We start from the raw sequence: 15,999 nt of genomic DNA on the forward strand, positions 1-15,999 counted from the left end.
ATAGAATGTTACCTGAGGGAGAGAGAGAGAAAGAAGAGAGAGAAAGAGAAAGAAAGAGAAGAAGAGAGCAAAGAAGAGAAGGCCCGAAGACCTCAAGAGCCAGGAAATAAAAGAGAAAGAGCAACAGTTACAACTTCTTTTTATCTCCCCTTGACCATGTGACTGAAACCAAATGTGAGACATTCAAAACTGACCAATCAGACCAAACTTCCCCCACTGTAAAGGTGTAACACACATTTGGCCTGCAGGCCTTCAGCATCTTTTGTTTTTAGGAATTCCAAATGGCCCTTCTGATAAGAAAGATGGGGGTTGACAATAGTAAAGCAAATTTCTTTGTTCAATTTCAAATATCAAATATCTTTGATTATTTTCAATTCCTTCAACAATGATAACTGCGTCGGGGTGAAACTAGCAAAAAAACACTTGCATCGTGCCTGCGTCGCATCGCGCCGGTGTATGATAGGGCCCAAAGAGTTGTGAGAAAAAAATGAGATGCGTGTGACTGCACGTCAGATCCGCGTCATGTTCGGCAGCAGCACATCTTAAAGTTACTGGAACCTAATAAAACAGTGGCTGTGATGTCTGTTATTAATGCTAAAGAACAAAGGTAAATATTATAGCTTTTATAAGGATTAATCTATATTTAAAGCTACACTGTGTGATATTTTCCCCCATCTAGTGGTGAAAAGGTATATGACCATCCAGTGAATTTTAGTTTCGGTTCCTCTCAATTCCGATTTCGTTTCAACTCCTACGGTGGCTGATTTAGTCCAAGATTAACATGGCTTCCAGTTTGACCTCGTCCACATTCGACACGGTGCCTGTGGGATATTCTGTGCGCAGTGGGATGGTTGGAACTCAACTGGCCTAATTATTCGGCTAGAAAGAACTGCAGCTAATCCAGAGTGAACTTTGATGATAGTAATGTTTATTCAGTCATCCAATTGCAAGGCATAAACAGGTTTGCGTGGATATGTACATAAATGTGGTTTCTGTGAGAGAACAAATAAGGATGGTAAATATACATACACAGTTAAGAACTGTATAACTATACTTATAAGTTACATTTGTATAATGTAACCGTAAACCAGAGCTTATTGTACCATATATAGGCGCTAAATGCAGCTGCATTAAAAGGAGCGGAGCTGCCGCTGCTGCTGCTAACAAGCGGTGTCGGATTACAAAAGTGTGTGCGCCGCTTTAACGTTAGCACTGCAGTGCGCTCTGTATAACAATTGTTAATATGCCGATCAGACCTGATACATATTTCCATCAACATACATTACAAGCAAATATTTTCTAAAAACGAATAAACATTGTTGATAACAAAATAACTGAATGATTATTCAAATAGGTGAGCATCACGCTATTGTATGTTGACACAAAAATACCTCTGAGGTGACATCAACTGAATTACGCGATGACACACTCTGAAACACATCTACAATGACAATAACTATTATTACTTACGGAGTTATTAACGCACAGAAATACCACACAAGGAAAAACAGACTTTTGAGGAATAAACAAGCCAGGAAAACTCCGTATAACTCTGTTACTGGACGCTGCTGAGATGAAAACTCTCTGCACATGCACCAGACAAGTCTGAACAAGTTGACGCGGACATGCGCGAGGCAGAGAATTTTGTACAGTGCCATCGAGTGTTAAAACCGGTTAAAGCACGAAAGGCGAAGCTTGAATTTACGGGTATGTCCCTCTTTGGCTAATGTACTTTCAAGATGGAGGGGCAACATGGCGACCACCGTTAGATCCCATTACCTTATGTATTTTCAATGGCATTATTATAAACTTACGAGAATACTTTATTACTTGAAAGAAGTAAATATACATTAATGAGCACATATATTTTTGAAAGAACTAAGTGTTTTTAGCTAAGAATAGACTAAAAAAGTTACACAGTGTAGCTTTAATTTATAATTTATGCAGTCAAGACTGTAAAGTGTTTGATAACTTAAAGATTATTCAATTTCTATATTGATTAAGGTCAGAAGTAAATATGATATTTATTATAATGGGTTTATGTGAAGATTGTTTTAAGTTGACAAATTAAAAGTTTGTATTTTTTTTAAAGCCTAATAAATGTTGACATAATTTAAATTATATTGTAATGTTGAATGTCTATGATTAATAAGTGATACTGGATTACAAATATTTAAAATATACTGTCTTTAAGTTGTTTCTACTACAATTAGTAGAGTAACTGAAATGATTACAATATAAAAATATTAAAAACTCGGATGAAAAAAAAAAAAACTTTAGATTAGTCTCAATTAATTACAGAAAAAAATTGCGATTAACTAGTTACTTTTTTAATCACAGCACAACATTTTTAAAAGACCATTTTCTACCCTCTCTCTGCTTTTTAGAATTAAAAGGCCATCTTTGGGAATGTGCATTAGCCTACAGCCAACCATTTTGGATTGTTCACATCTGTGAGTTTGTTGTTGAGTCCAATTATCTTTTAAACTACCCCATCTTTCAACAACAGCCTCTTTGTAAACAATCTGTGTAGAAATGTGCCAGGATCAGACTGAAATAATCAGTGGCATTATCAAAAATAAACTCGTTTTTAACAGAGCAGCAGGTGCGACATACATCCAGAAACAGCACAAAGTGTGGCCATTTCAGCAGCTTAGTTTCAATAAATGTTTCGTTTATGAGGAGGACATTTTGAGTTCAGAAAGTCGCCTCATGTTTTCATTGTACAATAAATCCTCGTATCTCAAAAGATCAAGGAACATTTGAGTCATCATGAAACGATCCCTTTAAAATGTCTCTTTAACTTTTATAGGTTCGTTCTGCAGCAGATTCTGGGATGGCTTGCTCTGTTGGGATGAAACCCCAGCCGGAACATTCGCCTCGCAGAACTGCCCAGACTACCCCAGCTTCGACCCCTTGGGTAAGACTCTGCACGATCACATCTGATTGTCAATCCAGACCAAAGCGCTCCAGACACCGCAAATCATTGAGATTCTACAGCAAGCATGACATCTGTTACATGTCTTTGCTCTGCCTATTATGAAACACAAGATGTTGCTCCAAAGAAAGAATTCCAGAGCATGAGCGCTGGCTACCGGGATGATAAATCACGCCTGGAAACATTAATTTTAGCTTTTATTTAGAAGCGTGAAAACTATTTATTAGCTGACGGGCAGTGTTGTTCTAAAAGGGACAAAGATTTTTGCTACAGGACAAATTAGAAGCTTTTCCATATCAAACATCTGAGTAGTTCTTAAAGGGGTGGTTCCGTGTTTTTTTTCTAGGCTTGGTTGTGTTTATGGGACGCAGTATAACATGTCTTAATACTTTTTTTTTTTTTTAAACGCCATATTTTTCTTATATTTTACCTTTATTCCACACCGCTGTCTCCACTGTCCTTTGAACGGCTCGTTTGTTTCCTGCTTCTATGAAGCCCATCCCTCCGAAAAACGCAATGGTCTTAGATTGGTTAGATGGCCAAATGTAGTTTGTAGTTCTGCAACAGCTCTCTCTCTCTTTCGTAATGACTGCGACGTGGCCTCGCCCACTTTGTTGCGTGTTCACGGGGGCAGTGTTTATGTTAATAGCAAGGGTTTATGATATCAACAACCCGGGAAGAAGCTTGTTGTAGTCCAAACCGGCCGTTTTTGTAGGCAATACATTGCCATAACTTTAAAAGACAATATCCAACTTTAAGCGCTGTAACTTTGCAGATACTGTTTATGCTCAAGCAGCAACATTACACACTAACTAAAGTTAAAAAAGTGAAATCGCATGCAACCACCCCTTTAAATATCAAGCACTGACCAGTTGAGGTAAGGCTATAACAGGAGTTTACAGAGGTGATGAATTATTGATAATCTCTGCTGTTCGCTTATAGAGATCTCTCTGTCTTAGAATCAGCTCACTGTGTTTGTATAAGACACTGATTGATTTTAGAGGCGAGGGCTGGAGTCAATCACTGGAACAACTTAGTGTGTTCTCACACTAGGCATGGTTGCCTTGTACCGAGCCTGAGTGCGAGACCCATTATTAATCTAAATAAACTCAAATGAATTGAAAAGTGTACATCCAAGAAGTAATAGAATATGTTTGTTGTTGTAATGATGACAGTAGCTGCACGGTTGGCCATCACACTACATGCATACCGAGCCCGAGCCCAATCGATCCGTGCCCGAGCCCATCTCTTCAAGCATGCACGATACAGAGCGATCACATTAGTCAAACGCACCAGACTTTGGGGGTCAAACACAGGGCCGTGCACAGACATTTTGAGGGGCAGTGGCCCAAACCAAAAAAAGGGGCAGTATCGGGGTCGAGGATTGGGTGCTTGTTCATACAAATTATCCATCTTACTCTTACTAGTCAGTCAAAACAGTTTTTATCTAATTCTGTTTCTATCAAAAATAGTGATATATGACATTGTATTATGTTGAATATCAAAGTTTTTGTGTCTATTTGTTAATGAAGGATTTGTGGACACAATGTTTTTGGCTTTGTGGAGTAAATGTTATAGCTTTTATTTTTAAGGAAAAAGATCAAATTAGACTCTTGGGGTAAGATGACCCGGCTATATTTGGCACAGAAGGCCCCAAGTGGCATGTTGTTACTGGTGTTATTGTTTTTTTTTTAAATTCAGTACTTATTGTAATAAACGGGGCTATTATTTAATATTTTCATGAATCAGATGTACATTTCAGGTATCTTCACTTTCATTCAAATCTATAGGTTAATTGAGTGATTTCTATTATGACAAAATCTATTATGTTTTTTAATTTTTTATTATGACATATCTTCAATTAAAATATGGGCAATTATGCTTGTACATAAGTCATAAAAAAAATTACCTTTCAGATGATTATCTTTTACTGGGATTCGGATTTTTCTGGGATTCGGATTGTTATTCAATTATTCTACTAAATTGTCAAAACAAAATGAAGTAGAATATTTTTTGTATTTTACATTATGACACAGAAGATATATAGCCCAAATAGTAATAAGAATTATATCAAAAGTAATTTATACATTCTGTAACAGTTTATTGGTTGTTATATGAAATTAGGCCTATATATATATTCTACAAAGTGCCATCAACAGCAAAGTTTGTGTTATTTATATTAGATCAGGGGTGTGTTGCCCGTACAACGACGTAACTCACTGTTTAACTACCATAGTACGATGCATCGGTGAATAAATCAACTAGCTAGTCACGACTGTTTCCCGAAACCGTATTGTCGCAAAATCTGTCGTTCAACCACGTTGGTTAATGATGTCACGCAGGTGGTGGAATAATAAATGCTTTTAATTAATTATTTTGAGATCGAATTCATGCTAGATTTTTTGCTACACATTATGGATATGGCACCTGAGGAATAATTCAAATTTTTCTCAGTTATTTTGCTTTATTTCCAGATTCAAATAGGCTCTTTTTTACGTACTAGAGCACGTCCGCGCATGCGCACTCTTCAAAAACGGTGCTTTAAATCTCTTGACAAACTAAAAGACATTGATGACATTTGTATGTATTCTAAATAAAAGATATAGGTTGTACTGAATGTCATCTAGCTTATTTTGCTCAAGATAAGGATTTATTAAGTCCACATGTCATGCAAACAAGAAACTATGCTTCTAACCACAGGTCGAGAGCTGTCGTTGCAACCACACAAGTTTGCGACGCTGTTTGCGAACGTTCGTTCGAACGAACGACGGTTTCGGGAAACACTGGGGTGCGTTTCCCGTACAACGACGTAACTCACTGCTTAACTACCATAGTACGATGCATCGTTGAATAAATCAACTAGCTAGTCATGACTGTTTCCCGAAACCGTATTGTCGCAAATCTGTTGTTCAACCACGTTGGTTAATGGTGTCACGCAGGTGGTGGAGTAGCCTAATAAATGCTTTAAATTAATTATTTTGAGATTGAATTCATGCTAGATTTTTTGCTACACATTATGGATATGGCACCTGAGGAATAATTCAAAATTTTCTCAGTTATTTTGCTTTATTTCCAGATTCAAATAGGCTCTTTTTTATGTTCTAGAGCACGTCCGCGCATGCGCACTCTTCAAAAACGGTGCTTTAAATCTCTTGACAAACTAAAAGACATTAATGACATTTGTATGTATTCTAAATAAAAGATATAGGTTGTACTGAATGTCAGCTAGCTTATTTTGCTCAAGATAAGGATTTATTAAGTCCACATGTCATGCAAACAAGAAACTATGCTTCTAACCACAGGTCGAGAGCTGTCGTTGCAACCACACAAGTTTGCGACGCTGTTTGCCATTGTTCGTTCGAACGACGGTTTCGGGAAACACTGACTGGTTGAACTATGTTGATAACGACGGAACTTGCGACCATAGTTGGCTAACGATGCTTTTGGGAAACGCACTCCAGTTCGGTACAAAATCTTGATTAGACAAGAATTATAATTCTCTTCCAAGAACGTTGTTAGCACTATTTGAAGATCAGGAGCAAAATAATACAGACAGAAATACAAAAACAAACTACCAAATTACTAATTGTAATGCATACTGTTAATGCAACGACATTCTGGAACTGTCGTCTCCGCTTTCCAGATTTCCGCGCACAGACTCGGAGTGACACTGGAGAGCAAGCGGGAAAACACGGTAGAGGATTTGCGGAATCGGTGGATCTTTAGCGGAGGGAAAACAGAACACTTTTAGCGGGGATGGGTAGCGACCAAAGACTGCAAGAGGGGCACCTCAGCTGATGAGGGCAGAGGGGCAGTGGCTATAGCCGCCGGGCCACCCCCCTGTGCACGGCCCTGGTTCCGGCACAGTTCAGATCACGTACACTCTAAAAGAACACTTTGTTAAAAACAACCCAAGGGCTGGGTAAATATAGGACAGATGTTGGGTTAATTTAACCCAGCATAATGGGTTGATTTAACCCAGCGTAGTTGATTCGTTTTTACTATAATACTATTATTATTTTTTTTTTACTTCATAAATGAGTAATGTACATGGATTATCTTAAATCCTCTAAACGTTTTTAAATAATCGACACTGGCTTGCATCATAATGTCTTTTTTTTCTCCAATCATATTTTATATACTTTTTAATACATACACTCTAAAATGCTGGGTTAAAAATAACCCAATTGCTGGGTTAGTCCATTTTCAACCCAACTTGGGTTATTTTTAACACAGCATTTTTTGAGTGTAATAAACATCAAATCTCCTATAAACATTAAAGCTCGTTTAACAAATATTACAAGTACAAATGTTACACTTAGAAGTAATTTAAAGTGTAGTCGACCAGTCTCTGTTTCCATAACGGCACTGGATCTCGTGCCGGAGCTTGTATCATGATCAGCGGGGGAACTTCTAACTTCAGACCGCTGCCCTGCGTTTCTCTCGTAGCCGAAATATGCATATAATAACATTTAATGCGAGGCATCAGGCAAAAAGACTGACGTGACTCTCGTTTAGGTGACTCACATTGTGCCCCTGTATGTTGCTTTGCATAAAACTAAATTATATACAGCACAATAACGAATTTATAAATGAAATAGCATGTACACAAACCTGTTTTTTACCGAAGACATGCACCAATTTGACGGAGCTGCACTGCTCTCTCCTGAAGAGGTCGCAAAAAGCCTGTGATTGTTACGTTACGTCTGACCCAGGAGCTGGATAACACAAAACTACCCAAATACTGAAAAAAATAACCCAAAAGGCTTAACTCAGGATTTGGGTAGAAAAAAGAACCCAAGATTTTTTTTAAGTATAGTGTGAGTACAACCTTAAGCTCAAGTCATTACACTAAACTTTCTTTTTCCTTGCAGAAAAAGTAACCAAATACTGTGATGAATCTGGCAACTGGGTACACAGTTCATCCATCAATAAGACCTGGTCCCACTGTCTCACATTCTCAAAGGAAAAAATTAAGGTAAAATACAGCACACTAATGAGTTGTAGACAGGGCTTGACATTAACTTTTTTGCTCAACAGCCACTATGGCTAGTGATTTTCTAAAGTTATAGCCAGCATTTTCATTGGCCACAAGTTTGACATCGATACCATGGGGGAAAACCATATAGATATTTTTAATATCTCATAATTTGGCAGCAGGTATATTAGGCTGCTGTCACTTTAAGACCTGATCCATTATACTGTTACACATGCATTTTCTTTCTCAACTTCACGTTCACTTAAAACATGACTGACTATGTTTACATGAATACTCACCAAGACTGGCATTTTGACATTATTTTATGTGTATTTGACTGTTTAAGTGCAATAAGCAGCGGAAAATAACTCAATTTAGTACTGAGAGGCAGCTATATGTGCGTGTTCTTTGGATGTGAGCACAAAATCTGAGGGAATGAGTAAAATTATTCGTAATCCCACAACGAAATTCGAGCCCTGTAACACCCACAATATTCATCCGGAGCAAACGAAACGAGTGAGTGAGGGGAGGCGGGTTTGTGTGTCACTCGCTGCATTTTCTTGTGGTGCCCCCCTCGGCACTGGTCATCTCCTCATAAGGACTTTTGACATGTGCTCATGTCAAAAGATTAATCCAAAAGATTAATTCACGCACATCAACCCGATCACTTGTTTAGCATGTTCGGATTAATCCATCGGAATGATTCAGCCAAAAGTGCCCATGTAAACGTAGCTATTGTCATTCTGTTGTCATTGATGCATGCTCTGTTCTCAATGGGGGGATTTTTTGCTGCTCTCCCAGTTGCTAAATTGGAGGTTATCCTCAGAAGCTGCTGCTGTTCCCTTTCTTAGGTTTTCATGGAGCTCATGAAAAGGACGGGGAATTTAAAACAGAGCCAAACCGCCAAATGTAACTTTAGCAAAACATGCCAATAAAAGTTGACTAAAATGTTTGTCTATGGTATTTTTTGACTTAAGTGGTCCCGAATGAACTACCTTTTAATTTAGGGCCCCATGAAATCCGTTTTATTTTTCACTAAATTCCATTTTTTCCATTTGATTTTTCTGGATTCCATAAAGTTGTATGATTTAATACAAATGTATCATCAAAAATGGTGTCTAATTAAACAAATTAATACTTTAAAGGAACACTCCACTTTTTTTGAAAATAGGCTTATTTTCTAACTCCCCTATGAGTTAAACAGTTGAGTTTTACCGTTTTCGAAACCATTCAGCCGATCTCCGGGTCTGGCGTTTGCACTTTTAGCATAGCTTAGCATAGATCATTGAATCTGATTAGACTGTTAGCATCTCGCTTAAAAAATGACCAAAGAGTTTCGATATTTTTCCTATTTAAAACTTGAACTGGCACAATGAACTTTGGATTGGATGAAAAGTTATAAGCAGATAGAAAGATAGTGAGAGATGGTGGTTAAACCAGTGGGTTAAACCATGGAACTGATATGCAGAAGGTTGCTGGTTCGATCCCAACGGTCACCACCAGTGTGTCCTTGAGCAAGGCACTTTACTCCATGTTGCTCCATGTTGACAATCCCCCTAAGTCGCTTTGGATAAAAGCGACTACCAAATGCATAAATGTAAATGTAATAAATGTAGAAAGCAGAAAGTGCAGCTTTGATGGGTTGGTGAGGTTAGAGGGATTTGAAGGAACCCAAAATTGGCATGAATAATCAGACTCTCCTCAACTAGAGGGCCAAATTTCACAACTTCTTTAAAAAATGGTTATATAGACTCCTCCATAAGCTCAAAAGAAAAAGAACACACACTTCAGTGCTTGGCCCCTAATTATCCAATAGGTCTAAAATCAGAGGCTTATTTTATGTGTATTCTCAAAACGAATGCTTTCTTCTTCAGACGTTACCAGTTCATGGCTTTTTAGAGACAGAGACGGAGCTGGATCCTACAGCTGAGAGTCAGGTCAGCCCTGTAGTGACTCAGAAAGCGGAGGAGAGGAAGAAGATCATCGATGGTCAATATAAATGCTTTGAGAAAATGAACAGAGACCAGCCATATAACAAATCAGGTGTGGAAACAGGGAGCCTCAGAAGAGGCTTTAGATTGAATCATTAGCGCAAAGTGCAAAGAGCAATTGCTCGCTGGAATTGGCCCTGATTGTTTGTGTGCTTGTCTTTAGGTCCATACTGTAACCGCACGTGGGATGGATGGCTATGCTGGGACGACACTCTGGCAGGAACGTACACTTCTCAGTACTGTCCCAATTACTTCCCTGACTTTGACTCCACTGGTACAATTCTTTCCCTTTTTGTTTAGATTTTTTGGAAACGAAACAAAACTGTGTTGTTAAGCTACGTTCACACCATTTTGGAATTACCATAATTACGAGATTCCGATTTGTTAAAAGCTGGAGAACTCGTAGAACTCGTAATTACAACTTGCAAATTCCGACTTGTACCACCTGACCGCTGCGGATACATATTGTTGTAGCATATAACAGCTCGTAGAGTAGAACGTCACGTGCTGTCATCTCATTATTGCGGTAATTATGCCGTGAATACAGCTGTAGTTTTCACAGATAACCGTTCTGGTTCATCTTGAAGCAAAACCAGTTTAGAACCTGTATTAGTCTACGCCACCTCAATTCTTGAAGGTTTCTCAAAGGATAATTTAAAAAAATTGGACTTACAAATAAAATCACAGATGTGTTTTTGAAGATTTTGAGCCTTTCTATCAGGGTTACGTAAAAAGCTAAAGTGTAATGGCTTTTTCCTTGTTCATTTAGAAAAGGTCACCAAGTATTGTGATGAGACTGGAAACTGGTTCAGACACCCTGAAACAAACAGGACATGGTCCAACTACACCCTTTGCATTGCTCATACCAAGGACAAGCTCAAGGTAGGAGGATGGGCCATCCTTAAATTCTACACTTGTCTTAAAGGAAGTTTTATTGTTATGAATATTTCTGAATTAAAGGGTCAGATGTTATGAAAAGAAACTCTTACAGTACACATCCCAGCTAACAAAAAATATGTTCCAAGAAAGTTGTGCTAATGTTCCCATTAAGTTATGAAAGCGTTATTTCGGAACATTCAAAACGTTAAAATGTTCAAATGTTTTGAAAACGTGTTTTCTTAGTTATATGACAGTAAAGGGAACATTTCATTTGATCATTTTGCAAACATTATGGGAGTTACTTTTGAATATTGAGCATTCTAAAACAAGTAGCAACAACAAAATGACAACATACAACGTGAGCCCCGTTTCCACTGAAATTACCCGGAACAATTTGTACCAGGAACTTGTTTTACAGGAACTTTTTTTCCCCCAGACCTGCTACTGTCTGCGTTTCCACTGTGGTCTAAAGTACAGTGAAGATTATGCAAATTAGTCCAGACACGTGCACGCGGCTGCTCCTCCCAGTAAGCGATGGACAGGAATCATTTTTGTGCGATACTGTCTGCAACAATAACAAGTACGTAGGGGATTCAAGCTGTGTTGCTTTTGCTGGTTATGTATTGGTTTACTAAATAGGTAATTAACAAAACGGCGATAAAGAGATGAGCACTGATACTAAAGCGTATTCTGAAATCTCGTAAAGCTAGATTTAAAATAAGACAACGTATGTTATTATCAGCTATTAAGTACATTGACCGTGAGATGGCTGAGACGAACGCGTGCCATCGGACAGAAAGAGCAAAAGACTGATATTTACTGAAAGCAGAACGAACCTCGCAAAAGACTTTTAAAAATGCTGGTTGAAATAAAATGCTGCGTGAGCTACCAATCAGCATGCTGCGTGAGCAACCAATCAGCATGTTCAGCGCCCCAGTCCCACCCCCAAAAGTTCCTGAACTTTGAAAAAGTTTTACCTCGGGAGCAGGGCCGTTCGGAAGGGGAAATATTTACCCGGAACTTCATTTAGACCCTGGTTCCAGTACCACCCCAAAGTTCCTAGTTCCTGGGGAAAGTTCCTGCGGTGGAAAAACGGCTTAAAAGGTTTCAGGAAAAAGATCCATGAACAATGTGTAAATAAAGTTTATACTTCTGCATCGGGCCTAAAAAAACGTTATTATTAGAGCTTTATGCATTCTTTTTTATCAATACTTGAATGTGGGTAAATTTCATAAAAAGCAACATTTTGGACAAAAAAGCTGACAAAAAATTTTTTTTTTTTTAAAAGACTACAACTTGCATAAGTAATGCTTTAATCGCTTGTTTCTGCGCATTTTTCACCTGTGTTTTAATCCAGAGATTCTCTACTCTTTCATAAAATGTGTAATAGCGCCCCCTACCAAATAACAGTGAAAACACGGAAAGCCAGAAAATTCCGTAATTCCCAAGGAAGCGTTGTCTCGTAAATGCCGTAAAATTCTGCCAATGGCGAGGAAAGAGTTAAAGACCAGATAAGTTTGAATGAATGTTCTATTAACAGTACTGGAAGAAGGTTTGTTCATAACTTCATAACTCGCATTATGAACAAACATTCTTCCAGTAACATTAAAAAAACTGGACGTTTTTAACATTCAGGAATAATGTTTTCATAACTTAATGGTAACATTAGGAAAACATTCTTAATGTTAACTGGGATGTTAAGAGTGCAAGATTTTCAATGTAAATACTTTATTCCCTGTGATTTAGCCAATGGGTTTGAACATGTAGGGCTGAGTCACAGCTTGGCAGAATATCCATATAGCAGACTAGCTGTTGGTTTTCTAAAATGTGTATATAAATATTGCAAAAGAAAACAAGACACATAATTAGCAGATCAACTTTTCTGGGCAAACCTACCACAATATCATTAAAAAAGCATAAATATGATAGATACAGTGATACAGTTTCATACTATTTAAAAGCTGTTCCTGAAGGGAATGTTGGATTGGAGTGTTTCTTTCAGACTCAGTGGCAGTGAAGCGTAATGTCTACACAAGGCAGTTTCAGTTTAACTTAACAGCTTTTCTGGGGGACAGCGGCTCTGAAAATTATTCATAACACAATGGTTTCAGATCCGTACAACGGCTGCTTTACAAAGTGAGGGATAGAGAGAAAATGTCAGCTCAGGCAAACTCAAATAAAATCTGTGCACTTCACTCCATCACACCAGATGGACTTCATAAAAAAGCCACAACAAATTTGGATATTCACTTTCAATGCTATTTTTAGGCCTACTTTGAGATTTTATCCTTGTTGCATGAAACTTACTGGTAAATATCACACTGCTTATATCATATTTTTTATTGTTACGTTACGTTTAATACCTCAAAATATACTTAAAATTGAAGTATCAGGTTGTGAATGTTTCTAATCATATGACAACTAATTATAAACAGAATATCAATGTAATAACGCACTTTAAATACTGTGCATAAGTAAAGTTTGTCCTTTCAGAGACTGAAATCTTATATGATATATTTTTTCTATTAGATTTTAATTTACATTTATACAATTTTTCTCTACTTTTTGTATCATTAAGACTACAATATTCAAGAATACATTTGAATATAAAAGCTGAACAAAAAAAACATGAAAACGTGGTTTGACCATAACATTATTTGTCTCATTTCAGATGGCGTATATTTTGTATTACATGGCGATTGTGGGTCATGCTCTTTCTATAGTGTCCCTCCTCATCTCACTGGCCATATTCTTTTATTTCAGGTGAGTTTCCATCTCCCCTTGACTGTCTCCACCCATACGTCTCGAAGAAGGCCAGAAATATCTGCTGCGTAGCTGCAGTTTCTTCAGAGCGATCAATAAACCTCTCGATGATGGGTTGCTCAGTTGTTTACTTGTTCCTGGCAGGGCTGTGTGTTGTCTACTCTCAAACATTTTGTCATTTATCAGAGCTGTTGACGGTGACGGTGTGGAGGTAGAGTGCTGCGGTGGCGGCTGAGATTTATTTAATTGACGGAGTCCTCGTTTAAGCTTTTCAAAGAGAGATTTACCAAAAGGCTCTCGGTTACCCCATTTATCACAGTGGCCAATTCAAAATGAATAGAAAAGATGGATAGGCGTTCCCGTCAGCAGGGTCACACGGAAATGCAGTCTGAACCCTGAAGTTAAATGCATTAACCCTTGAATTATATACGACTCTGGATCAGGCTATAACTTCCACAAAGTCAGGAAAATGTGCCTTTTCTCTGGGCTTGTTGGCTGAATTAGCATATACAGTGCCTCGGGATCGTGAATGCATCAAAACCAATCACCTTATTTGACTGAACTGCAAATCATACATTTAAATTCAATTCATGTTTGTATGCAAACTGAAGCCCAAAGGGAATTATTTCAGTGTGAAGATAAAAACAAATAAAAAACAACATTTGCTATTTTGGAATCCTATAATTTTATACAGGTTAAAATCAGTTATACGAACAAGTATGGAATAATTGACTGGGCCGTTGAATTATTGCAACCCATTCTCACTTCCAAGGCGTCAAAATCTGAAGCATGGTCAAGTGCCCTCCGCGTCACAATGAAGATACTAAAGATACCCCTAGGCTTCACTATATTGACGCTCAGGGTGCTCCATAGATTTCAGTTGTTTGCCCAAATGCGTCTGGTCAAGACGTGTTTAATTCTTTGCATTTGTAAAAGCAGATGATTTTATGAATATTTATAGGCTACTTTTATATTTTGGAGCAACTAACCCCACTCCTACCCTAAACCTACCCACTTCTAAACAATATAAAACCCGTAACAGGCAAATAAATGTACAGTCACAGGTATTTATTGCAAAAACTGACCAAAAGCAGTATAAAAGTATTGCATTCCAAGTCTTCTGAAGTCATACGATATCTTCATGTAAAGAACAGAGTTGATCTTAATGTTTTAATCGCTGAAATGATGATCCCGCCGCTCCGTGAACACACACACGCACTCAGTCATATCTCATTCAAATAATACACACGACTCTTGAGCATGACACAATCAGTCACGAGACTTTCTTTCTTGGGGCGGCAATTTTTAAAATTTTAATATGTGCACGATCTTCGGCGGATGGAGATCGCTTTTGGGGATTTTCTTCACACAAATCAATCGTTTGGCCTAAAAACACTTGTAATATTTGATAATTTTGAATAAATTGTGGCTGCAGTCGTATCTGCCTGTTATATCCTGTGTTTTATATCATATAATACACAAATGGGTAGGTTTAGGGATGGGATGGGGTTGATTTACATGTTCAAACGTGTCTAAATAGTGTAAATAAATGTAAATAAAATGATGCTGGCTGATTAAATTGAGAATCACACAAACTGTCATAATGGCAAAATCATTACCCAATATATAATTTCATCATGACAATAACATTCCCATGCCCAACTCACCTGTGAATGACGACAAAGGTTTCTCCTGGACAGGCACGTGCCGAGGGGGGGGGCTTTGGGTGCTCGAGCCCCTGCCCTTTTTCAAAATGAATCAAAAGTGCCCCTCTCAGACAAATATCAATGATAATATCGTGGTCAATAAAACTAAATAAATGTGATTATTACAACATGACAATGTATACAATAGTAACGAACGGCTCAAAAGTCGGACAATTTCTGTTAAGGCGTTGCCATAACGCGCTGCTATGGGTCGCGTGCGTTTTGATTGACTGCTGATTTTCCACTTTTCGGAAACGGCTCTCGAGCCAAATATGGTCCTTTCAGAGAGTGCGTGGCCTCGCGGGAAAAAAGTAAACCAATATTTTTTTTTTTCATCCATAATCAGAGCAAATGTGTTGATTTAATTACAAATCTATATATTATATATTTTAAAGTATTACACAATTCACCAATGCCCGTTAGTCATGTATATACACCAACCAATCGTGATCTGGCAAAGCAAGTTCAAATTCCATTGGGCGATGTGAAGTGGAGCGGTAATTTTCTGTTCTTGTTCATAAATCAGTTGAAAATTACATGGACAGACGAACTAACGTTTGTGGAACGATTTCCTGCAGTTTGTCTCATTTTATGAATTGCATCACTGACAAAATGGATTTTAACTGACAACAAACAAATCCCTGCACAAAACCATGCAGTAGTAGCAAAAGTCGCATTAATGGTAAGTAGTGTTAAATTCACTTGTGTTTATGTAGCCTATATTGATACACCGTTTACTATTTC

The 15,999-nt window shown here is 37.9% G+C and overlaps 1 protein-coding gene across 1 annotated transcript in view; it reads left to right on the forward strand.

Moving 5' to 3' along the window:
• Positions 1–15,999, forward strand: part of calcr (calcitonin receptor) — an 84,821-nt gene that overhangs the window by 42,655 nt on the left and 26,167 nt on the right. The window contains exons 4-9 of the mRNA XM_079828297.1: positions 2,813–2,920; positions 7,813–7,916; positions 9,791–9,959; positions 10,071–10,181; positions 10,677–10,789; positions 13,458–13,549. Of these exons, the coding sequence (XP_079684423.1) occupies positions 2,813–2,920; positions 7,813–7,916; positions 9,791–9,959; positions 10,071–10,181; positions 10,677–10,789; positions 13,458–13,549 (697 nt within the window). The remainder of the gene's footprint in view (positions 1–2,812; positions 2,921–7,812; positions 7,917–9,790; positions 9,960–10,070; positions 10,182–10,676; positions 10,790–13,457; positions 13,550–15,999) is intronic.

The sequence above is a fragment of the Gobio gobio genome (assembly GCF_949357685.1).
Source record: "Gobio gobio genome assembly, chromosome: 11".
NCBI classification, from domain to species: Eukaryota; Metazoa; Chordata; class Actinopteri; order Cypriniformes; family Gobionidae; genus Gobio; species Gobio gobio.